The sequence below is a fragment of the Panthera leo genome, chromosome B4, assembly GCF_018350215.1.
Source record: "Panthera leo isolate Ple1 chromosome B4, P.leo_Ple1_pat1.1, whole genome shotgun sequence".
Taxonomy (NCBI): domain Eukaryota; kingdom Metazoa; phylum Chordata; class Mammalia; order Carnivora; family Felidae; genus Panthera; species Panthera leo.
The window spans coordinates 24,518,958-24,545,680 of NC_056685.1; the positions used below are offsets into that span (position 1 = coordinate 24,518,958).

The window sequence follows — 26,723 nt, forward strand, 5'->3', positions numbered from 1 at the left end:
GTGTTTGGTACCTGGCCTGAATGTGGCAAGTTTTAACTAGGTGTGCTTTGTTCTGCTTGTGAAATGAGTCCTGTCACTACCTCCACTGGAAAAGAGGCCCTGCAAAACTCTCTGGTTGGGACATGTGGTGTGAGCAGGTGTTTGTTCTCATCTTCTTGGGGAGAGGCCTGCTGCACTGAGACTGAGGCAAATGTGACTGAAAAGGGCAGCTCCACTGGGACACAGGGGGATGGTTCTTGGTGTGAGCAAGTTAGTAGTTAGTATAGGCACAGTGCTACTTCCTATAGGTGGCTCTGTCTTTATGCTGATGGTTGGGGGAGGGAAATGGCACCAGCTGGTACCTTTATCCCCAGAGAGGTGTCTCTGTGAATGCTGTCAGGGACACACTCTGAGAAAAGCGAGTAATCTCCTGTGTCCCAGGCACTCTTCAGATCGCTGTTTCCCTGCTGTCTGTACCTGGGTTTTTTGCCTGCCTTCTTTCTAGGAGCAGAGTAGTGCCCTCTGGGTTCTATCCTAGCCAACCCCACTGGCCTTTAAAACTTCAGGATGTAAGCTCCCCTAGTTGCAAGAATTCATGAAATTCAGCCCCTCTTGTTTCCCAAGCCAATGGCTATTGGGAAACCTCCTCCTTGTGTGTTCCCCTGTGTGCTCCTCTCTCTTGCCCTCTGTGACCATAGCTCCCTGCCCTCTGCAGCAACCAGGATCCATTTTTCTCCTAAAGCATGTCACCGTACTTCCTATGCTCTTTGATGTAGCCTCTTCTCTCCCTTTAGTTGTGGGGTTTGTTCTGTCAGTCTTCAGGTCTATTTCTGGGGTATTCAGGATGATCTGATAGTTATCTAGTTGGGAGGAGGTGGGTGCATGGTCCTCTGCCACCACCATCTTTGACTACTCATCCATTTATTTACCACTGGGTAACAAACTATTATAGTGAAGTTGAATCTTAGTGTGTATATATAGTTAACAGAAGGATGTTGACAGTATACTTGAAGTGTTATATTTATTAAGCAAAAATAAATTATTTATTTTTAGGGATCAGGTTGTTTCACATAACATTGTATGTTTTATTTATACAAATTCTTTTAAGTTGCAAACCATCACATTTTTCATTAAAATTGAACAAGCTGTTAAAATTGCTATAGCATATCACACCTAAGCCCTCCAGTACAATTTTAAGCAAATATGTATTGTTGAGAAAGTACCAGAAGCAGTCGAGGCAGCAAGACTGTATTCCTAGTAAGGTAAACAAAAACCTCTGCCCTTTTCATTCCTCATTCCCTAAAGGAGTTACACTACCAAGTGAAGGAATTTCTCAGCTACGGGTTTGAGGCCACAATTGCAACCTTAAATGATTGCTCTTGAGATTGCAGTTTTTGCAGGCAATCATGTCCAGCTAAATTACATTACAATAAAATTGTTATTTTAACACCAAACTGAATGATGGACTGAAATCTACATGTGAAAGAAAAGCTAGGCTTGAGGCTTGCTCCTCTTTTAAAGGAGTAGTGTTATTCTAGTTTTATTGACACATTAGTTTTCATAAAGTGCAGACACCAAATAAATAAGGGTGAAAAAGGTTTTGAAGCTCTATATACAACTATGAGATTAAGTAAGTTACTGGTTATGTTCTTGATAGCCTTTTAGCTCTGTGGAAGCTGTAATATACATTAAAAGCTCATTGATCCAAGTAACATAATGATTCTTTTTCCCATTAGATCAGTCTACTATGAAGGAATATATACTTATGCTAGCTTATTCTATAAAACAAGATTAGATTAAAGACAAAATTTATGTGCTATAGGCTAAATCCAGATACAGTCAGGTGCTGAGCATTATTCCTGGCTTCAAAATAGGATGTATCTGTTTCACCATCTGGTTGGGGTATGAAAGGCATAGTTTGATGCTGCAGATTTTCCCAGTCCACATCACTGAAGAGAGGATGACATTTTAGCTCTTAGGGAAAATATAAAACAAAACATAGTATTATGACACCATTGCCTAAGTAAGTACTGTTTTTATAGGATTCAAGAGAAGGTCTCACATGTATCTTGCCCTTGTTTTGCTTCTCACGTATGTGTTTAATTTCTGTGCAACTACATACTTCACAGTGGCACATACTGTGTTATTTTGTATAACACCTGACATATGACAGGTGCTTGGCCTGTATTTGTCAAATAAGCGAATGAAAGATTTGCCTTAAAAGAAGCCTATCATTCTCATGCCTCCATCTTCTCACATAATCCCTGCCTTGATGAGATAAGAGCTTGGCCTACTTCCTGTTCTGGGATACAGTTTCCACACCACTGATCTTCAGGATTAATGCCCACTTCTCATTCCAAGACAATGCTGCCGGTTTCTATCTCTGCAGTCCTTAGCACCATCTTTTGTCCTATGTAACTTTGCTAAGAACCCCATCCTCCACTACCTTACTTTCTTCCATATGCTCCATCCTTATCCTTCATGGTAATTTTAACACATACATTGATGACACTTGTGAAACATTCTCTTCATGGTTGACTTTGATTTCATCGACTTGTATCTCCATTGTACGCTTCTTTAGCAGTATGGGCACATCCGGAATCTCTACTGCTTCACTTACAAGATCTCAACTTTGTTCCTCTTTTGAACTACATTTCCAGTACCGGTCTTCTTTGCTAATTCCTTTTACCTACTACAACGAAATTATGGTCTTTTGATCACACTTGTGATATTTAGTTGCTAGACACAACCTTCCCTCTCCTCAACCCTTCACTTTGTAAGACAACAATAAAGATGTTGGCAAAAAATTAAGTGACCGGGCACCCAAGCAGCTCAGTCAGTTAAGTGTCCGACTTTAGCTCAGGTCATGATCTCACAGTTTGTGGGTTCAAGCCCTGCATCAGGTTCTGTGCCAACAGCTCAGAGCCTGGAGCCTGCTTTGGATTCTGTGTCTCCCTGTCTTCCTGCCCCTCCCCAGCTTGTGCGCTCTCTCTCAAAAATGAATGAACATTAAAAAATATAAAAAAAAAATCAAGTGACAATTAAGGCATTACTTCAAAAAAAAAAAAAAAAAACAGCAACCAATTTAAGGAAAATACTGTGAGAAGACCACACAGACAAGAAATAATTATGTGTCTATATTGGGAGTGATGAGTTGGGAAATCAGTATGTCTACAAGTTGGTTTTTCCCTAAACTAAAAGATTGGTAGGAAAACAATAAAATAGCAAAAATAATTCACATTTAGAGAATTTGTCTCTCAATTGTTCAAAATAAATGCCTGAGCATGGATTACTTTAGAGTTACTTAGCAGTAACTCTTAAACTGTATCTGGATGTGACAGGATGCTTTATGGCTCTCTCATCAGCTGAACTCACTAAGGAATTCTAAGCCAGTTTAAGATGAACTCAACAAACAGTTGTTGAAACAACTGTTTCTAATCAAAGACTACTCCTGTCATCTGCTTCACTATGTAAATTGTTCATTAAACAAACGAACAAAAATCTGAGGTCATTGGTGCTGAGGATGCTGTTTTTCTGTCTCCACTTATTTTCACTTACTTCGTCCTTTGGGAAGCAAAATTACCCCAGTTGAGAACTGTTCTAAAGTAATTTTCAGAGCTGAGGTTTCAAATGTCTGCACCCTCAGTTTACATAGGATTTTTCTCAAATCTCACTCTTCACAGAGGTCTTTCTGACCACTCTATCTAGAAAATCTCTTGTCAACACTTTGTATCTACTCACTTGCTTTATTTTTCTTTCCAGGACCCACTGCTAGATGGCATTATGTCATGGCTGTATCTGTTTACTTTTTGTCTTTCCACTAGAGAGTAAGTTCTACAAGCACATGAATTTTAGTCTGGTTCATCCCTGGGTGCAGCATTGCCTGGCACCTGAAAGTCACTCTATAGGATTTGTTAAATAAGTGAATAAACTGTTGATCTTATTTGAGGGAGCACCTAGAAGCTGTTGCAAATGACATATTACCAAAGCTCGTTTTTCTAAATACCTTACGTCACATGGAAATGCATCTGAGCACATAACTGAAGACATAACAAACATATCTACTTTGTTACAAAAAAGATTTTAAGGCAGGTGACATTAAATCTAATTTGAATCTCAATTGAAGCCAATGGGTTTTTGGTTTCAAAATTGGAATTTAATAACCCCTGCACTGGAAAAAACCATTGAATGGGTCACAAATGTACCAATTTTTCTTATTGGAGACAACCTGGCACCTAATACATTTGCCAGTCAATAATGATATCAGAAATGAAGCAGTATGAAATTACAGAAGATAATTTTGATAAAAAAATATTTTCTGTATTTGTTGATGATTAACTTTATCAGGCTTTAAAAAAATCCTAAGACATTGACAAGATTGTTTTAAGACAATTGTTTGAGATTAATAAAATTCAGTGAGTGGACATCCTAACCTAATGCATTGAATTTTAATGTAGAACAAGGATCTATACAATGTATAGATGTATATCTATACAATGTATATCTAGCAGGCAAAAATAAACTGAAGACATTTTTTAAACCCAGTTAGCAGTCAGATTATTTGTAGTGTTGTACTAGAACTTGATATCATTACTACCATTCACCTGAAACAAATCAAGGCTAAGAGTTTATTAACATAAGACCTTACCTTTCATTCCAGCTCTCTTTGTATTATCAATAGTTAGAAGTATTTCTACTGCATTTTGAGCATTATCAGATAACTTTTCTTCACCTTCAGGCCATGGGATATCTACAAATACAAATAGCTTGTTGATCATTGTTCAAATAATACAGAGAGATAAATGCGTCTACCTTAACAGAAACAGAATCACCTCTTTTCAGAATATTCTGGAATACTTGTTGTGGTGTTTCATCATTGAAAGGAGGAATTCCTGTTAGAAATTCAAACAAGCAAACTCCAAGTGCCCACCAGTCTACTGCAGGACCTGGAATTTAGGAGGGATTAGTTGAACTTGCAAGCATTTTGTACAAATGTTTCATCAACTAAAACATCAATACATGGATATTTGGAAGAAATCAAGGCATTCATTTCCCTAAGGCTTTCTTCTAGCTTCATAAGGTGCAAAAACTCAAATTACTTTCATTTCAGTAACATGGCAATTACTTTACTTCTCTGTTTTCCAGGAAGTTTAGATTAGCAATTAACACAGCTCATTAAAGAAAAGTTAAAGCTATCTTTTGTCACTTACTAATAACTTCTGATATTCTGAATACTTAACATGTTCTAAATCTAAAGATTACTCTCAAAAATAGAGTACTTGTCAATTTCAAATTGGGGGACAATAACATTTACATGATTCTGTACTCCACTTACTTCACATGGGGGTGAGATGAAGTAGCAACATTTATACTAATTGGAGGACAGCCTGGTTAACAAGGGAAAGCCTTCGTGTTTTAATGTAACCTTACTCCTTTGAAGAACGTAGAGGAACAAATTGGTTTAACAAAAAGATTTCACTTAAACTATGGCTTGCAGTGGTAATTAGGAGATAAGGTTTAATAAATAGGTAAAGCTGATTTCTAAATGAGATCTTTACTGGAAGCATCATTCATATACAAAGATTTTTTTTTAATTTTATTTTTTATTTTTTTAAATTTACATCCAAATTAGTTATCATATAGTGCAGCAATGATTTCAGGAGTAGATTCTTTAGTGCCCCTTACCCATTTAGCCCATCCCCCTCCACAACCCCTCCAGCAACCCTCAGTTTGTTCTCCATATTTATGACTCTCTTCTGTTTTGTCCCCCTCCCTGTTTTTATGTTATTTTATATACAAAGATGTTTTAAATGATTATTATAAATATGACCTTATAATCTGGTTTATACTTTTGTTTAGTCCTCTCTGAAAAAGTGTTTCCTAAGCAAAGGTTAATTTCAGTCAAGAAATGAGTATCTTCAATATAAATTTAAAATAGGAATTCTAATCTAGTACTAAATTTGCTTGGAAATTGCTCTTTAAATCCATTTCTCAAAATTCATTATTATGGTTAAGCAACTGCCACCATCCCATTTTCAAACAAGTAGGAAAGCACTGGGGAATCTGCCATTAGGAAAATAATTACATGCATTTAGAGTGCCTTTTTATTGCAAGCCACATAATCCTGTCTTCCCTAAGGAAAAAGTGATGAGAACCATCTATAGGCTTCCATTTCTATAATAATCACTATAAAAACATACAAACCACCTCAGTTAGTAGCTCTTTTAAGCACCGCTGAAAAAGAATTATTCCAACAGATAGACAGTATAACCAAAAAGTAGGGGAGAAGTCAGGGAAAAAAACATATATTTTCATTATTTTACTTAGGTTAGAAATTAGAACCCTTTTCCCAGCTCAGCCAAAATGTACTCAAGTCAAAAACATACATGATTTCTCCATGGATATGTCACACATACCCATATATTTGAGTCAAAGTCTAATAAGATCACATATTATGATAGATACAGCAATTATAATATATACTGCTAGCCAGAGAAATAGAACAAACTTGTTTTACGCTATTGGTTTTCTAATTCGAAACCCACATCTGTAATTTGTACATTTGATATGGTTATACCTTTTTGTTTTCTAATAATAATGGAATTAAATAGTTAAGAAAATTCATGCCCTTTTGGAGGTGCTAATTTTCATATTTTTTATGAAGCCTATTTCCTGGGTGCAATAAGAAAGTCTGCATCTTCACACTCTGCTACTTTTACAAGTTACTTTAAAAATGCATCATGCCTATATTTGCTTTCACAGAGAAGAGCAGTCTCTCTGGATGTCTTACTGCTCAGAAGACAGAATGCAGTTTACTTTTATATTTACTAAGTGAGGTGAAAGGAAAGAAAAAAATTTTTCTCTGCAATGTGATCTAGTTATACTTTGACTGTTCAGTTTAATTTGCTTTGCCATATTACTTTACAGAGAAGTTCACTCACCAGAAGTCTGAAATCCTGCACCAAAGAAAAGAGTAATTAGGTACACTGTATTAAAACTGTATTAAAACTGAGTTCATTCTCACATCATTCCTTTGGACTAGATATAAGTATTGTGCCAGATACAAGGGACACAAAGATGAATAAGAAAGATAACTTTTCCCAAGAAGAAAACCTACTCTGGGGAGAGACGAAAATAGATAAATTTGACACGATGTTAAGAGACGTGAAACAAAAATATGCACAAGAAGCTATGGGAAACTCAGCCAGGAGTTCCAAAGTCCTTGGTGGAAGGAGAAGACCAGGGAGGACATCAGAGGAGTCTTAGCTGTCCTCAGCACGATGTTTAGAAACAGAGAGGTCAATATAAGAAACAGAATTGCTGTAGTGACTGCCCTTGGGGCCTGCGATTTGGGAAAGAGATATAGTCATTTTTTTTTAAATTATAAATTGCTTTGTATTATTTGCTATTTTAAAAACTGTGGACCAAATTACCTTTATAGGAAATGAAAATCTTAAAATCTATCACTAGATAGCTGAGGTAACTAGATCCTCCCACTAAAACAGTGGCAGGATCCTATAAAGCAAACCTTTCAATTTGAAGCTTACCTTCATACCAGATCCTAGATAGAGAAAATGCAGATTACAGGAAATGAGCTGGCAAACCTGTGACTTAGCAATACGGGCACTGTACAAAGTCAGTTAAATGCCCAGAGGAACTTAGTTGCTCTGGCCAGTAATGGGGAATACGGAAGGTCTCTCCTTTCAGCATCACAGAGATTGTTAACAGTGTTAGTTGAGTGCTAACTCAGGAATCCTTCTGAAGTGCTATGTAGAAGGAAAACACAGACTCAAGTGTTAAGAAATTTTCATAAGCTTTTGAAGTGAAGACAAATATAATAACATAGGTAAAATGACATAAGCTGACATTAAACAGTGTATAAAAAAGTGATATAAAAGTGAACAGCTACTTCCCCATAATTGACCAAGGATGCTTTGTGGAAGAGGTAACATTTGAACAGGTGATGAGATGAGACGAAATTTGATGGGAAGATGATGGGGTTCTGGCTTTTCTCAACTAAGGGCAAATACCTGCGCAAGATAAGGAAAAGCTGAAGAAAGATGAGTCTAAGAAGCAGAATGAGAACATAAGGCTTATAATGAGATTCTTTTGAATCTGCTGGCACCTCGATCTTGAACTTCCCACACTCTGGAACTGTGTGTGAGGAATACATTTTTGTTGTTTATAGAAGGAAAAGAAACATCTTTGAGAGATGAGGCTACTACAAGAGCTTAGAGCCTCCAATGCCATGATCAATAATCTGGATTTTATTTTGCAGGTGGGAAGGAGCCACCATGGTTTTTGAAGGAGAGAAGTAGCCTGACCATTTTATGCCTTAAGAGGGAAAATCTGGTGGCAGTGATTATAGACAACAGAATGAAGTTGATGGTCCGTCCAGGAAGAGAGCTAGTAAATTAATGAAAAGGGAAAGAGGAGTTTCTTACAGAGGATAGTGACAGAGATGAAAAAGTGAGAAGAAATTCTGCAGGGACAGTATTGGCTGGATTTACCTGCCTGAATGTAGGGGCAAGGTCTGTGCTATCACGAAGGTGGTGGAATTGAGAGAGGGAACAGAGGAAGAGCAAGCTGGACAAGTCCCATTCTGACATACAGCATGGCCAGTGGAAAGCTGAGTAGGTACTTTGTCCATGTGTCTGCTGCCTAAAGAAAGTCGGATTAGAGCTGGATATTTAGGAAGCATCAGCAAGGACATGAGCACTGAAATCATGGGAGATAGGAGATTAACAGGAAGTAGGTGTAGGGAAAAAAGGGTAAGTAAAGGGCAGGATTGTGAAGAAGAATCTCCATGTTTGGAAGAGCTGAAGAGCAGAGGAGTAGCAACAAAGTAGTGAGAATGAGAAGAAGCCGGTATATCTGACAAGAACAACATCACTGAGGACTGTTAACAACAAAGTGTCAGGGACAGGACTGTTAACAACAAAGTGTCAGTGACAGGCGCCTGACTGGATCAGTCCATAGAGTATGCAACTCTTGACCTCGAGGTTGTAAGTTCAAGCCCCACGTTGGGTGCACAGTTTATTTAAAAATTAAAATCTTAAAAAAAAAAAAAAAAGAAACAGTGTCAGTTAAATGGAGGGATAACAGTCAGATTGCCAGAGCAAAAAAATATCAGGCAAAGAAAAGAGGCAACCTTTGAGAAGGGAGATGGTGAGGGGAACAAGGATGGAAATTATTTTCATGCTAAGGAGAAAGGCAACACAGGAATAAAAGTAGAAGGGGTGGAGGGGGCGTGGGGAAGATGAGACAGTTGATCACCAAAGGAACCCAAAGAAAAGGGAAGCAACTGATAATATCAAGAAGGTGCTCACATTATGGACTGAATTATTTCACTCCAAGAAAAGACATGTTGAAGTCTTAGTCCTGAGGTCCTTGGAACGTGCCATTTGGAAATATGGTACTGGCACTTATAATTAGGTAGGTTAAGATGAGCTCATACTGGAGTAGGGTGGGCCCCTAAGCCAATGTGACTAGTGTCCTTATAAAAACACAGCCACGTGACCATGGAGAAACAGGGAGAGCAGCATATGAAGAGGGATGGTTTCAGTGTGGCACCTGCAAGCCAAGGAACACCAAAGACTGCAGGCGAACCGCCGGAAGCTAGAAGGGGTGGGGTAGTTCCTTCACACCTCTCGGAGGGTGCATGGTCCTGTCCACACCTTGATTTCACACTTCCAGCTTCCAGAACTGTCAGACAAGAAGTTCCTGTCGTTTTGAACCATCAGTTTGTGGCACTTTGTTACAATGGTCCTAGGAAACCAATATAGTTGGTTCCAGAATGCAGGAAGGAACGTTCTTCAGAGAGCAAAGGGGAAAAAGAGAGGCTAAGTAAAAATGCCATCCTGTCTTCCTAGGCTGCATCCAGAAGACGGCTCATTTCTGGCTTGACCTTGTGGTAAGGGGGGAATAAGTGAAGGTAAGCTCTAATCAGGCTGCCGACTGAAGTTTAGGCCCGACTTTGTATTCCTGAGCCAAAACTGGAACAGACCTAAGAAGACATTTAGAGCGAAGATAATAGAGCAGGTGGACGGTAGGGTTTCTCTGGATCACTGAGACTGAAACACAAGGCAAAGAACAAATGGCTGCATGTCTTCTTTTACCATAATAAATAAATGCCATATTTATGAGAAAAGAGCATCACATGAGTTCATTTTCTTTTAACTCTCGGCAATCCAAGTACCAAAGAAATTTAAAACAATTTTTCCTCAAAAGAAAATGTAAAGATAGAGAACACTTCAAAAACTCAAGATATGCAAGCCTTACCATGGGCCCTGCCCAGTAACAGCTCAGGTGCAAGGTAGTCTGGGGTTCCAAGAATTCGTCCATCATCCACTGGGGCTGCCCCTCGCCTCACACTCTTTGGAGTTCGGTATGGAGTTCCTGATTTGATCTGATTTGGGGTATGCTAATTTAAAAAGAGTTTAATAGACAATAAATATCTCCATTCCTTTTACAGTGAACAGAATTGCTAAAACAAAAGCAAAGCTAGGCTGTTGGGCATAAGAGATATACTCAAATTCTTGATCAGTTTTGAACAGTCCTGAAAGCTGGTGAAATTCAATAGTTTAGATAACACCAATTATGTCAGTAAGATCAGGATATGCAAGACAGAATGAAAAAATCCACAAGAAAAAAAAATTTTTTTTTTTAATTTTTTTTCTTAACGTTTATTTATTTTTGAGACAGAGAGAGACAGAGCATGAACGGGGGAGGGTCCGAGAGAGAGAGACACAGAATCCGAAACAGGCTCCAGGATCTGAGCTGTCAGCACAGAGCCCGATGCGGGGCTCGAACTTACGAGCCATGAGATCACGACCTGAGCTGAAGTCGGATGCCCAAATGACTGAGCCACACAGGGGCCCCAAGAAAAATTTCTTGATAGCATGGATTAATACAAACTTAAGAACAGTCACTGAGGGACAGTGCAACAAATAGGTCATGATTTCACGGTTTGTGGGTTTGAGCCCCGTGTCGGGTTCTGTGCTGACAGCTTGGAGGCTGACAGCCTACTTCTGGTTCTGTGAGTCGTCTTCTCTATCTGCCCCTCCCCTGCTTACACACTCTCTCTCTGTCTCAAAAATAAGTAAAAAATTAAAAAAGAAAAAAAGATATTGTTATCTCACAAGGACTCTGTGAGACCAGCGGAACAGGTTATCAGCATATTCTACAGACAGATAAACATGCTCTGAGGGAAAGGGACTGCTAAGTCACTAAGTTCTGAATAGGCAACCTGAGTCTTGTGACCCTAATTCAGGGTTTGCACTTTCCATTTTATGATCTCTCTCCAAAGGAAGAAAAAAAAATGAAACTTTGGGTTTAAGATAAAAGTTTAGAAAACACAAACAACATAAGATTGGTAATATATATTTTCAACTTGTTTCTAAAAAGAAAAGAGATTGTCTATGAAGATCCTTAGAAGGCAGCAAGGTAGAGTGGACTCTATATTGTACCTCAGAGTTGCTGTCATCAGGTGAAAATATGTGACTGTAAATATGTAAACATGTGATTGGAAATATGTGACAGTCTAGAGAGCAGATGGAGGAGCTATATTTAAGAATAATAAAATTACTACCAGCTTTACCTTTATGCATCAAAACCTCCAACAATCAGTCCATAGATTTCCAATAAGCAGAACAGAATTCTATGGTAAATCTCATACAATCCAGGTGAGAGGCAAGTATCTGGCTTTAATAGTTTGTTATAAAGTCTAAACACAAAGTGTTAAAAAGTTATAACATACCTGATATGGCATATAGGATGTTCCTTTTTGAGTAGGGGTTATAGCCATGGGATATGAATCACTGTAAACACAGGAAATATCCATTGCGTCTAAAGAGGTAATGCTCATTTTGGATGGTTCTGAGTTACTGGATGCATTAATAGGACTGTTAAAACTTCGAAAAGCTACAGCATTTCTTTTAGATACGGTTAATGTTTTCAAGACTTCCAAAGATGGAGCTAACATTTTTTGGCTACTGCCTTGGACAGCAGGATTCTCATCACTTTTTGGCAAGGTACTTTCTTGCCAGCTGGGTGATACCGTAAGTAGACCTTCAATGTTTGATTCTTCAAAAGAGGATTCTTTGATGCTTTTATCTGGATCTAAGGACTGCCTTTCTAACGAACTTTCCATTATAGAAATTCCTGGAAAAGATGAATCGGAGTCCATACAAATACTTTTAGAAGCTCTCTCATCATCAGAACATAGAAAACTAGAATTTAAGTGGTCCTTCTTACTATTCTTGTCACAATCTTCATCTAGTTCACACATAAGGTTTTTTGCTATCATTGGGATAGGTGATTTTTCTGGTGTTTGTTGTTTATCAGTGAAAGAATTGACCACGTTCTCCTTATTAGCACAGTCATTTTGCTGACCTCTACGTACTGATAGCTTAAGGTCTTGGACTTCAGTTGTTAAGCCTGTCCTTTGATTTATACAACCATCACTCATTTCATTACTCCCCTTAAGCTCTATACAATTTTTTTTATTCTGTATAATATTCTGACAAGGACTAGAGTCAACTAACTCAAAATTTCTTTTAAAACCTCTCTTCCCAAGGTGCTCTTCAGTCATATCACCAGAATCCACAGCCCATGGATCTGACTGATGAAAAGCAGGCTGTGTTTTGTCAGTGGCCATGTTAATGTTATTTATATCCAGTTCTCTTGCTTCCCAAGAAACTTCCCCAGAGAAGCATTTTTTAGCAGGGTTTACACCAGAGTTTCCAGTCGCAGGGATGGTACCACTGTTATGAATGGGAGAAAGGGCTAACTCAAGATCCTTTTTATTGAAACCTTTGGTCTCGATGGCATTGGTAGATTTTGTACACAAAGGCTTTTCTATTATATTCCAACTCATCATTGTAGAGCCCAGTGCATCATCACTTTCCTGAGAGGGAGGAAAAAACACCGTTTTAGTTGTATAAAACTGAGATTCTTGAACCTTTTAAACCTGTTGACTTAGGTGGAATAAATGACCCCATAAACTATTATGCTACCTATTCCCACTTTCCAATGGAACCAAAAAACAATGATAAAAGAAAATTAGAAAACAATATAAACAATTATAGCATGTATTTATACATATTTTGAGTAAAACACTAGTCTAAAATTCAAATTAACTACAGTGTGTATTTATATAATTTAACATGTATTTGTATATTATTTTGGTCTTCTGTAACACATATTTGATACAAATTATTTAAGTAGGACAAATAGGCAACATTTTCAGGCAAAATTAAGGGAAATTTGAGGCAAAACTGAGGGTAAGATTACATTATGTATATATGTTGCTTGGCAACAGTGGTATAGATGATTCTGTTTTGAATTATAAAATGCACAGGACTTAAGATATAGTTAATGGAAAATCATAGGCAAAGATTTTGTTAATGTAAACATATATCACTTTGTACAAGTATAATAAAACCAAGCTGACAAAGATGAAGCTAAACTAATAATTTCTAATTAAAACCCCAAAATAACAGGAATTAGAATTCACTGTCAACAAGATGAAATGATCTTGCATTAATAACAAAATACTTTTCGTAAAATCTGTTTGAATTCCAACTATCTGCAAGTGCTCTTGTATGATCAGAGCTTTGTACAAAATATTATAAACTGGTACATGGTATTCAGGAGTTTTACAAGATTACTCAATTACAGTGTATCTTTAGTAAAAAGTACTGCCTGCTTTTGGTATGTGAAAATCAAACTTTATTAACTTACTTAGTAATAATGAGTGCATGATCATGAACAAAAATAACAAAAATCCCTAAATTACAACTCATAGATCTGCAAGATCATCCAATGATTAGCACAGGGTTTATCAGGATTCCCTTGTGGTCCATGGTCACTCTTCTGTTTATAACTTTTTTTTTTTTTTTTTTGAGAGATCGATCAAGGGGGCTGGGGCAGAGTAAGAAGCAGAAAGGGAATCCCAAGCATGCTCCATGCCCAGTGCAGAGCCTGATGCAGGGATAGATCTCATGACTGGAGAGATCACAACCTAAGCCAAAATCAAGAATCAGATGCTTAACCAACTGAGCCGCTCAGATACCCCTCTCTGTTCATAACTTGAGAAAGACTGCTATAATCTAATCACTGCATTCCCCAAGTATGCAGAAGTGGGAGGAAGAAGGTAAACCTGTGTATAGTTTGAAATATTATACAATATACTTTCTTGAATAGGAAGAGGTGAATTAACAGTATTAGGAATGGAAATCTGTTTAACTTGTAGCATATATTACCTATAGAGCAGCCTAGAAGAGGAGATTGAGAAAAATAATTTGACCTTACTTCTAGAATACAAATATCCAATAATGAAGAAAACTATATTACTGAGAATAAGGGACAAATACAATCTAAATTATTTACTCAAATTGAAGGTTTATTCTTTGTTTATTATCATTATTCTAATCTAACATTATTTCATCTGTACTCTATGAAGGATACTTTATTATAATTTAAAACTTTAGTATCTCTCAGCTTTAATATATTGGCTTTAATGGCTTAAAAAAGGCAAGAACAGAAATATATACATGAAGTAAAATAATTTTAAGTGACTCCATTCACTTAGCAAACAATCTCCTTAGAATAAATACTTTTTTTTTTTTTTTTTTTGAGAGAGAGAGAGAGAGCACGAACAGGGGAGAGGGGCAGAGGGAGAGAGAGAATTCTAAGAGGTTCCATGCTCAGTATGGAGCTAGATGTGGGGCTTGATCCCACGACCCTGGGATCATGATCTGAGCTGAAATCAAGAGTGAGATGCTCAGCAGACTGAGCCAACCAGGCGCCCCTAAAATAAATACTCTCTTTTTTTTTCAATATATGAAATTTATTGTCAAGTTGGTTTCCATACAACACCCAGTGCTCATCCCAAAAGGTGCCCTCCTCAATACCCAAATAAATACTCTTAAAGGCACACCTGCATTACCTTTGTGGTCTAAAAGTTATTTCTGATCCAGAAGAGTTACCATTCCACTTAATTAGAAATTGGCAGAAAACAGTGTAGAAGGAAGTAATATAAGTTTTAAAATAAGACTTAAAAAAAAAAAAAGTGCAACAAACTAGTCATGGTAGGGAATTAAAACAGAAAAAGAAGCCCATCTAGATGCCTATGAGCCAAACATTTACTATCAATTGCCTACAAACTTGTTATATATTATTAATCATGAATAATTCCACACTTGAATGAGAAGTGAAATATTTAAAAATAATTTGAAAGAATATACAGGAAAATGAAGACTACTTTGACTGCTGTTCATGTAACAGTTTCATTTCCTTACAGAATTTACATGAAAAAGTGTAAGGCATCTCTATCATCAATGGGACGTACAAAACTGGCTTGGGTTCAGATAAATGGCACTCTCACCTGGCAATCCTTTTCCCATGTGGGACTGCTGTGGCACTCAGACTCCACACTGGACGCAAAGGTGTGAGACTGGCTGCTGGCACTTGACGTAGCCAGCCTTCTCCTGGATTGCAGGAGACTGGAAGTTAGGCACTTCACAGGCATCCCAGGATTGGCAGCAACTGTTTCAAGACCTACAGGGAAGAGAAAATATTGAATCTTATGTCACAGCTTTCTGAGTTCCTCACTGAACTTGAAACTTTTCAGAAAATTAGGCAGAGTATTAAGTACGGCACACCAGAACTCTTTTTGTATAAACATTATCCAAACCACAAGGATGGCTCAGGTGTTTTTTGGCACACAAGTACCAATCAATGTTTAGGGGGAAAAAAACTCCTCAATATTCACAAGTGAAAATCAGGACAAAAGAATTAAGTTGTAATTAGGAGGAAATCCATTTTGAATATCCATTATCCAATTTGAAACTCTTCTTGATAAAGAGCATTACTGATGTTCTATATCCAGGTATGATTTAAGATTGGAATGTGACTAAATTTACTCAGTTCAATTTGTATTGAATTAAATGAGGTTTATGTGCTTCCAAGTATGAATTACACACATCCATAAGGGATTTTCTTTTAATACTACTGGGTACAACAAGTAACAGTGAACTAGCTGACAGCAAACCAGTACAAGAAAGCAGCATCCTCTACATGACACGTGCTCCTTATTTATATAATGATGCTAAATTTGTGGTTCCTTAATTTATAATGAGACATGATAAGCAATTACGCTTTTATTATATGTGCATACACGGATTTTCTATGTATATAAAAAGATATATATTATATATACATGTACACACACACACACACACACACACACATCTTGTTTTCTCTTTCCCAAAGAGGGTGAACATGACAAGTAAATTCTTACAGTTTTTTGATTTAACAAATCTTGGCACCTTAAAACTAGAAGTTGAATTTCAATGTCCATCTAAAACAACTGTATTTTTGGTACATAAACCCCCTCAATGAAACTCCTGAAACTCCTTGGACCCTGACCTTGATATTTGACTAAACTGCTCAGCTGCCTTTCCTCAGAAATGTGGGAATTTGTGTCTACCCCAATGCCAAGTGCATACTGTGTATTTGCTAATGAGTTCTTTCTGGATCACTGATATGATCAGACCATTCCTTTCTCTGGAACTCTTGATGACTCCCTGTTTCTACAGCTTAAATTCTAGGTCCCCTGTAATGATACTTGGTCCTTCCCATCTATCTGCTAAGTTTCCTTTCCCATTGCATGTGCTTCTTCATTCTCACATAGCGCATTTAGTCCCCATTATCTGAAGATGGAATACTTCCAAGTGTCCGTGCCTTTGCTCATGCCTCTATCTGAAATGCCCTTTTCCAATATACTTGGAGCTATTGCTATATCTTTATTGAAAACCCATTCCTGATTTTTCCGGTTAGCACTTAACACTTTCTGTGTTGCATCACAGTATCCTTCTTACGGATTTTATTTTATAGGATTGCTATTGTTATCCCTTTGTATCTATAATCAACCAAACTTACAAGTTCTTTTGAGGCAAGGAATTCTCTTACTCATCTTGATATCCACTCAGTGACCAGCACGGTGCCTTGCCCCGATCTAGTTCTGACTAGAGTAAGAAACGACTAAGGGAAAAGCAATTATTTTCACTTCAAAATAAGGCTATAGTAACATTGGCATATTCTGTATTTTAGTAGTTTTGTGCTTATCAAAGCTATAAATATATATTTTCAGCCATTTTGATTTCCTCAGAAGTGATTTTGACAGAAGAAACAAGATTCCATGAATTTGGAAGAAAGGGTCAGTGGACAGAAAATTGTGTTTGCAATCAGGACTTGGCTAGCCCACTTACTAGTGTGTAATTAAACATTTTCAAACATTAGCTTTGTCATTTTTAAGTGAGATATCCTAGATATGTAAAGATTTGAGGACCAAATTCAAAATGAGGCAACATCCATGAAAACATGTATTCCCAAGATGAAGAACATGAGTGCAGAGAACTAAAACATCCAGTGTTGCTAAGTTATAGAAGGTAAAGTTAAGTGCAATAAAATGCCCCATTCTCTTCCTCTACTACTTTTTATTGTGTGCTAATGAAAAAATGTTATCTTTGCTTCAACTATTTTATTTGAAAATCTTTTGAAAATCATTTTATAAAGACACACAATATTACAGGTACTACATCTTGTTTATGTAAGATTTCCAATGACCCAGTACAGTGAAATTTACCTGAAAATCATTCTAATACTATGCTAATTGATGAATATCTCGTTAGCTAGATAATTTATCCTGTTGACTTAAAGATCTGCAATAGGGGCACCTGGCTGGCTCAGTCAGTAGAGCATGTGACTCTTGATCTCAGTGTTAAGTTCCAGCCCTATGTTGGGTGTAGAGATTACTTAAAATCTTCATTTAAAAAAAAAAAATATATATATATTTATATATATATTTATATATATATTTATATATATATTTATATATTTATTTATATATTTATATATATATATTTATATATATATATGACAATCTGTCATATATATATGTTCAATCAGATATATTCGATATATATATTCAATATATATATTCAATCATATATATTCATATATATGATTCATATATATGAATTCATATATTCATATATTCATATATTCATATATATGAATTCAATATATATTCAATCAGATATATTCAATATATAGATTGAATATATATATTCAATCAGATATATTCAATATATAGATTGAATATATATATTCAATCTATATATTGAATATATATATTCAATCAGAAATGGCATTAACATGAGGAAATATAGGAATGCCCCAGCCTGTTCAAGAATTTGCATTTCAAACTCATATTGGAAATTAAAAAATTTAAAAACATGTTGTTCCTCAAAAGACACACTTAATGGAATAAATTACCTTTTCTTTTATACTCACATGAGTTTAGTAGTTTGCTACAATAAGGAGTAGTATCCTTGTGATCTACAGACATAGGACAAATTAGTCCTTGAGAAAGCTGTGATGTTTCAGATACATGGGTTGAAAGAATATTTGCAGAGTCTTTGTTTTTTTCTGCAACTGGTGTGTACTATTAAAGAGAGAAAAAAAAAAAACAAATGCTAAGATTTATCTCCACAAAAACACCACCTAAATACATAGACTGTTATACCACCTAAGTAGATTAAATTTATTTTGATCAGGGGCACCTGGGTGGCTCAGTTGGTACAGCATCTGACTTCGGCTCAGGTCATGATCTCATAGCACATGAGTTCCAGCCCCACGTCTGTCTGTGTGCCAACAGTTCAGGGCCTGGAGCCTGCTTCGGATTCTGTGTCTCCCTCTCTCTGCCCCTCCCCCACTCATGCTCTGTCTCTCTCTCTCTCAGAAATCAATAATAAACATTAAAAAAATAAAAGAAATAAATTTATTTTGATCATTTATTAAAAAAAAAAAGATTTAAAACTTTAAATGGGCATGTTATATGAGTTTTTTCTAATTAAGTACTTACAAATCCCAAAGAGCTGATGAGAGATAACACCTGTCCTGGGGTTCTTGAATAATCTTGTCTAGGTTTAGCCATTGATGGTGTTGTAAGGATATCCATCATATTGATATCTATGTATGGAAAAAAAAGTATATGAAATTCTTTAAAAACTTCAATGTCACTGACTTACTAGTCAATAATCATCTCTTCTGAACTTTGTTGCCCTTTCCACATTATTAACATTATCTATAAAATTAACTTGAGTAAGATGAACATGTCCAGTGAAGCCACCACGCTGTAAACATATACAACCAAGCAGACAGAGAAAGACTAATACTGTATGATCTCTCTTATATATGGAATCTTAAGAAAACAAAACAAAACCAAGCTCACAGATACAGAGAACAGATTGGTGGATGCCACAGGCAGGGGCAGGGGGTAGAAGAAATGGATGAAGGGGGTCAAATACAAAATTTTAAGAGATAAATATTTATTAAAAAAAAAAAAAGTGGGGCACCTGGGTGGCTCAGTTGGTTAAGCAATTGACTTTTGATTTCAGCTCAGGTCATGATCTCACTATTTTTGAGATCGAGCCCTATGGTCAGGCTCCATGACACTCAGAGCCTGCTTGGGATTCTCTCTCCTTCTCTCTGCCCCTCTACCCGCTCACTTTCTTTCTCTCAAAAATATAACACTAAAAAAAAAAAAAAAAAAAAGCAAGTGCTTGAAATCATTACAATTTGATAGAACAGAGTCTTGCGCTGAAATGAATAGTACACCCAAATTAGGAGTCACTGAGGTGCCTGGGTGGCTCAGTCAGTTAAACATCCTACTTTGGCTCAGGTCTTGATCTCACAGCTTGGGGTAAGTTCGAGCCCTGCATTGGGCTCTCTGCTGTCAGCACAGAGCCTGCTTCAGATCCTCTGTCCCCCTCACTCTCTGCCCCTCCCTTCATTCTCATTCTCTCTCTCAAAAACAAACATAAAAAAAAAAGGAGTACTCAGTCACTAAACAAGAGTATTATCTAACTGGCAACAGGCACTCTTCTATGAGACTTTTTTTTTTTTTTTTTTTTGAGAGAGAGAGAGAGAGAGAGAGAGAGAGAGAGAGAGAGAGAGAGAATCTCAAGCAGGCTCCATGCTTAGCACAGAGTCCGATGCGGGGGTTGATCCATGATGCTGATATCATGACATGAGTTGAAATCAAGAGTCAGATGCCCAGCTGACTGAACCACCCAGGCGCCCCTGTGATATCAGACTTTTAAAGGTAAACTGAAAGTTTGAACCTAACAAATTTTATTGATTCTACACACTGATGAAGCAATAAGGACTAACAGGTAACAACAAACATCTTGAAGAATATTTTATAAATTAAATGTTAAAAATGTTATGGCAGTGATTTATTGGATATAACTCCAAAAGCACAGGCAAAAAGCAAAAATAGACAAATGGGGCTATATCAAACTTAAACACTTTCGCACATCAAAAGAAATAGTCAAAAGAATGAAAAGAACCTACAGAATGGGAGAAAACATCTTCAAACCAGTTATCTGATAAGGGGTTAATGTACAGAATATATAAAGAACTATAAGTCAACAGCAATAAAAAAATTCAATACTTATCTAATTAAAAAGTGGATAAAGAACTTGGACAGACATTTCTCCAAAGAAGATATACAAATTGCCAACATGATTATGAAAAGAGGCTCAACATTAGTAATACATGGAAAATGCAAATCAAAACTATGATGAAATATTACCTCATACCCATTAGGATGGTTAGTATCAAAAACAGAAAGTAAGTAGTGTTGGCAAAGATGTGGAGAAATTGGAACCCTTGTACATTGCTGGTAGGTATGTTAAATAGTGCAGCCACTATGAAAAACAAAGGAGTTGCCACAAAAAATTAAAAATAGAATTACTATGTGACACAGGAATTCCACTACTAGGTAAGTACACAAAAGAATTGAGAGCAGGGGACCTACAATATTTACATCCTCATGTCCATTGCATCATTCACAATAGCCAGGAGGTAGAAGCAACCTAAATGTCTACTGACACATGAATGGATTTAAAAAAATAGCATATATATGTATAATGGAATGTTATTCAGTCTCTAAAAAGAAGGAAATTCTGCTACATGCTGCAACAAGTATGAACCTTGAGGACATTATGCTAAGTGATATGGCAGTCACCAAATGACAAATGCTCTGTGATTCTACTTATATGAGGCATCTAAAGTAATCAAACTCACAGATACAGAAAACAGAATTGTGGTTGCCAGGGCTGAGGGGACAGGAAAACAGGGTATAATGCTTCAGTTTTGTAAGATAAAAAATTTCTAGAGATCTGGTGCAGAGCAATGTGAACATGGTTAACACTACCCAACTGTACACTTCAAAATGGTTTTATGTTTTTTACCACTATCAAAAAAAAAAAAAAAAAAAAAAAAAAAAAAAAAAAAAAAAAAAAAAAAAAAACAAACCAAAAAACCACCACCACCAACAACCAAATTCAGAATCTGTATACTTAAAAGATGTTTGTTGTATTACTATTTATGCTAATACAAATGTAGGATTACTTGGGATCCATTTTATTTTATTTTATTTTATCTTTATAATTTTTATTTTTTATGTAAGCTCTACACTCAATGTGGGGATTGGACTCATGACACTGAGATCAAGAGTTCAATGCTTTACAAACTGAGCCAGCCAGGTGCCCTATGGGAGCCAAATTTTAAATAAATCATGAGACATGAAAAAAATAAAAAATATTAAATGGCTATAGTACTTAACACAACATTTTTATAATTTGTGACTTTTCTCAAAATCTTATCTGAAACCCAGGGAACTAGATTTGCCTCACAATTAAAAAATGTTTAGATTTTAGGTAATGTGATAGGGGTACCTGAGTGGCTCTATCAATTGAGTCTCTGACTCTTGGTTTTAGCTCAGGTCATGACCCGAGGGTTGTGGGTTTGAGTCCCACATTGGGCTCTGTGCTGAGTGTGGAGCCTGCTTAAGATCCCCCTTAAGATTCTTGCTGTCTCTCTCTCTCAAAAAATAAGGAAAAAAAAAAAAAAAAAGGAAGAAGAAAATGAAAAAAAAAAAAAAGAAAGGTAATGTGATAAATTACAGTGGTTTTTTTGCTTTTTTTTAATTGAAGTATGACACACAATGTTAGTTTCAGGTGTACAACATAGTGATTCAACAACTCTACACATTATGAGATACTCACCACAAGTGTAGCTATCATCTGTCACCACACAGTGCTATTACGAAAGCACTGACTATATTCCTTATGCTATGCTTTCCATCCCCATGACTTATTCATTCCGTAACTGGAAACATGTACCTTCCATCTCTCTTTCACCCATTTTGCCCTTTTGCCCCTCCCCACCAAGAAACCATCAGTTTGTTCTCTGTATTAATGGGTCTGACTCCACTTTTTTTGGTTCGGTTTGTTTTTTAGATTCTGTGTATAAGTGAATCTACTGGTCTTTCTGTTTGACTTATCTCACTTAGCATAACATCCCCTAGTTTCATCCATGTTGTCACAAAAGGTAAGACCTCATTCTTTTTTATGGCTAAGTTAATACTCCATTGTGTGTGTGTGTGTGTGTGTGTCTGTGTGTGTGTGAGTGTGTGTGTGTGCACATGCCTCATCTTCTTTATCCATTCATCTTTCGATGTACACGTGGGTTGCTTCCGTATCTTGGCTATTGTAAATACTGCTGAAATCAACATAAGGATGCACATTATCTTTTCAAATTAGTATTTTTGTTTCTTTGGGTAAATATCCAGTATACTGTATAGTTAGGAACATCCTTAGTGGCATCTCATCTAGCAGCCTGGTACTCGAATATTATTATTACTGTTATAAAGAGTATGAGTAATTATGTGAAATTGGATTAATAAAAACTATAAATAGCCCACATCAGTTCAGGTCAAATTTTATTATCAGCTGAAAAACCTTTAGGTATTCAAAACTTTTTGAAATTTTACTCCTAGATAAAGAATTATAGATCTATATTTAATTTCAAATAATTATAATCTCATGCTTTATAATTTATAAGCCCAATTTCCTACTGTTCATTTATTTCTATCTGCTACCAATTTAATAGATGATACAATATGCTACAAAGTCAATAAACTCTCAAGTATCCATACCTTTTTTTAGACTTTTTAATTAATTAATTAATTAATTAATTAATTAATTTTTTTGATTTACATCCAAGTTAGTTAACATATAGTGCAACAATGATTTCAGGAGTAGATCCCTTAATGCCCCTTACCCATTTAGCCCATCTCCCCGCCCACAACCCCTTGCAGCAACTCTGTTTGTTCTCTATATAAAAAGAGTCTCTTATGTTTTGTCCCCCTTCCTGTTTTTATATTATTTTTGCTTCCCTTCTCTTATGTTCATCTAACACTTTTTCTAGTTTCTCTCTTTTAGAAACAATGCTGCTACAAAGTTATGTTCATATTATTTTGTTCTCTAGAACCATTTCCTCAGAATAAATTCCAAGACGGGGCACCTGGGTAGCTGAGCATCCAACTCTTAATTTTGGCTCAGGTAATCATCTCAGAGCTGTGAGGTTGAGCCCTGCATTGGGCTCTGCACTGACTGCGTAGAGCCTGCTTGGGATTCTCTGTCTCCCTCTTTCTCTGCCCCTCTCCTGCACATGTGTACTCTCTCAAAATAAATAAACATTAAAAAAAAAAAAAAAAGAATAAATTCCAAGACATAACCAGTCACTAGGTCAGAAAGAATGAAAACTTGTTTCTTAAAACACATTGTTAGACATACGTTGGAAAGCACTGTGCTAATTACAATGTGTAACTGTGCTTTTACAGTCTCATTAATTCTGGATCTTCAGTTCTCTCTCTCTCTCTCTCTCTCTCTCTCTCTCTTTTTTTTTTTTTTTTTTTTTTGCCTAGCTTAATAGTGTGAAATGATTCATTTGTTATTTTTTAAGTTAGCTTTTCTTTCATTACTAGTAGTGAAATTAACATACTCCCATAAAAATGTGTGTGTTTGTGTGTGTGAATCTTGTGTGTAGTTTCTTTGCCCCTAGTTTATCAAGGTGGTCCTGTCCGTGTGAGTAAGTTCTGTAGGTATTACTTCATTCTAATCACTCAACTGATGTTTAATTGGTCAAACTAGTTTCAGTAGAGACAAAAAGTCAGAAGAACAGAAATGGTGAGTTCTTCTTTGAAGATCCAAAGATCTTTGAGGGCCCTTAAGGATTTAGGAATAATTATTACCATTTTTCATCTTTCATAGAAAGGAAATACCAATATACCTTTCTAGTCTTTTTTGAAACAAATAATAATCAAATTTTAGTCATTATAAGCTAACAAAACAGTGTAAGTTAATAACATGTAGTGCGCAAAATTTGTTGGATTTTTAAAAAGATACTTACCTCCTATTTTTCTTACCTCTATTCAAAGTAACTTTGGAAAGGCCAAAATCTGTTAGCTTAATATGACCTTCATTAGAAATAAGCATATTGTCTGGTTTCAAATCCCTGGATATACAAAAGACAAATATCAGATAACTAAAAAAGAGCTAGTGTTGATGTTAGAATTAGCAGGGGAAAAAGCCAGAAAGTTACAGAGAAGATTCAAACCCTATATATTTTCTCTAAAATAAGGCACTTATTGCTGGCTTTGAAAATGTGGGAAACAACTCTCAAAAGTAAATGATCTTTTGTATATTTGAACCTATGAGAAAGTTAACTGATGCAATGCTTTATTAGCTTTGGCATTATTCATTAGATTTTTCCATTAAAACAAATAAACTTCATTAGATAAAATAAACTTCAGGCCAAGTCAAAATCATATTTACCTCTCTCAAGGAGGGTAAGATTAAGCCTTAATAGAGGAGAGCCACTTAGAACATGACATTTTAGAACATGACCATGCACAGAGCAAAACACTGTAAGTCAGCTTGAATTATAAAATATAGCACTTCTGTGTGACAATAAAGGAGTAGAAAAAAGATTCAATATTCTTCACAGCAAAATGGCATACTGATGCTCAAAGCAACATATTAAAAAAAACAAAGGGAGGGGAGATGAAAGAAGAGTTGATGGAGCTTCTAAACATACACAATATGTTTACCTGGGTTATCTACCAAACTTTAGATAACCCAGATACATAGGCAAATGATTATGCAAATATTTCAGACTCAAATATTTAATACATAATTTGATTACTTGTGCTTTTAAGTAATAGTTTGTACAACAGTCTCTACCTGTGGATGATTCCATGTCTGTGAAGATAGTCTAGAGCCAAGGCTACTTCAGAAATATATTTGACAGCCATCTCTTCATCAAAATATCCATATATATGTAAGAGAGACTTGACATCTCCACCAATAAGATATTCCATTACCTATCAAAAAGGAATATAAATATTATAAAATACAAACAATATGATTAACTTTAAAAATGTTATTTGAGTGTTACAGTTATGTATTTTTAGCATGGTTCTATAACAGACACATTTAAAAAAAATTTTTTAACATTTTTTATTCACTTTTAGAGAGACAGAGAAACACAGCATGAGCGGAAAGGGCAGAGAGAGAGAGGGAAACACAGAATCTACAGCAGGCTCCGGGCTCTGAGGTGTCAGCGCAGAGCCTGACGCAGGGCTTGAACTCACGCACCAAGAAAGAGATCATGACCTGAGCTGAAGTGGGCCGCTTAACCAACTGAGCCACCCAAGAGCCCCCAGACACATTTTCTTAAAATTTATTTTGGAAGAGAGGGGGGAGGGAGAGTGCAAGCAGGGGAAAAGCAGAGAGAGAGAGAAAGAATCCCAAGCAGGCCCTGCACTGACAGAGTCTCAGGCTCAGCCCCAGTGGGGGGGCTTGAACTCATGAACCATGAGATCATGACCTGAGCCGAAATCAAAAGTCAGATGCTTAACTGACTGAGCCACTCAGGCACCCCAGCACAGACACATTTTCTTGATATCACTCGGTATACATTAATACCAAGTTTGCTCATGTTGCCATATAATTTTTTTAATTTAAATTAAAATGTTTAATCTAAATAAAAATTCAGACTTATACAAAAGGTATAAGGACAGTCCCATATACTCTTTATCTAGATTTACCTATTGTGAGCATTTTGCCACATTTGCTTTCTTCCTCTCCTCATATATGAATATAAAATAAACCTTTGTTAATAATTAACAAACATATGTTATTATGTTACGTAATAAAATAATGGGATTATTAACATTATCGATACAAATATCTTTTTTTTTTTTAACGTTTATTCATCTTTGAGAGACAGAGCATGAGCAGGGAAGGGGCAGAGAGAGGGAGACAGAGAATCTGAAGCAGGCTCCAGGCTCTGAGCAGTCAGCACAGAGCCCGATGCGGGACTCGAACTCACGAACTGTGAGATCATGACCTGAGCCTCGGACGCTCAACTGACTCAGCCACCCAGGCGCCCTGACACAAATATCTTAAATGCATGTATTTCTATTCAGACTAAAGAAATTAATTTAAAAATATGGTGATGTGCCTGGGTGGCTCAGTCAGTTAAGTGTCTGACTCCTGATTTCAGCTCAGGTCATGATCTCATGGTTTGTGAATTCGAGCCCCACATCAGGCTCTGCACTGGCAGCATGGAGCCTGCTTGGGATTCTTCCTCCCTCTCTCTCTGCACCTCCACTGCTCACACTGTCTCTCTCTCAAAATAAATAAATAAAGATTAAAACTTTTTAAAAAACATGGCAACATTAACAACTGATATTTATAGCTTTAAAGCTTTTGCTAAATAATTGGAGAATACAGTTGAAGAGGTCACGATACAAAATTCTT

At 36.4% G+C, this 26,723-nt stretch overlaps 1 protein-coding gene across 2 annotated transcripts in view; it reads right to left on the reverse strand.

Annotated features, from left to right (window-relative positions):
• Positions 1 to 299: 299 nt before the first annotated feature.
• MASTL (microtubule associated serine/threonine kinase like) overlaps positions 300 to 26,723 on the reverse strand; it is a 35,824-nt gene continuing 9,400 nt past the window's right edge. The window contains exons 3-12 of one of the 2 annotated variants that reach the window (XM_042945178.1): positions 25,143 to 25,282; positions 24,326 to 24,414; positions 18,911 to 19,017; positions 18,340 to 18,490; positions 15,368 to 15,540; positions 11,738 to 12,886; positions 10,261 to 10,402; positions 4,812 to 4,925; positions 4,628 to 4,729; positions 300 to 1,953 (exon numbers count right to left, since the gene is read on the reverse strand). In XM_042945178.1, coding sequence (XP_042801112.1) covers positions 1,796 to 1,953; positions 4,628 to 4,729; positions 4,812 to 4,925; positions 10,261 to 10,402; positions 11,738 to 12,886; positions 15,368 to 15,540; positions 18,340 to 18,490; positions 18,911 to 19,017; positions 24,326 to 24,414; positions 25,143 to 25,282 — 2,325 coding nt within the window. In that variant the 3' untranslated portion in view covers positions 300 to 1,795. The remainder of the gene's footprint in view (positions 1,954 to 4,627; positions 4,730 to 4,811; positions 4,926 to 10,260; positions 10,403 to 11,737; positions 12,887 to 15,367; positions 15,541 to 18,339; positions 18,491 to 18,910; positions 19,018 to 24,325; positions 24,415 to 25,142; positions 25,283 to 26,723) is intronic. The other variant, XM_042945179.1, reaches the window with a different exon arrangement.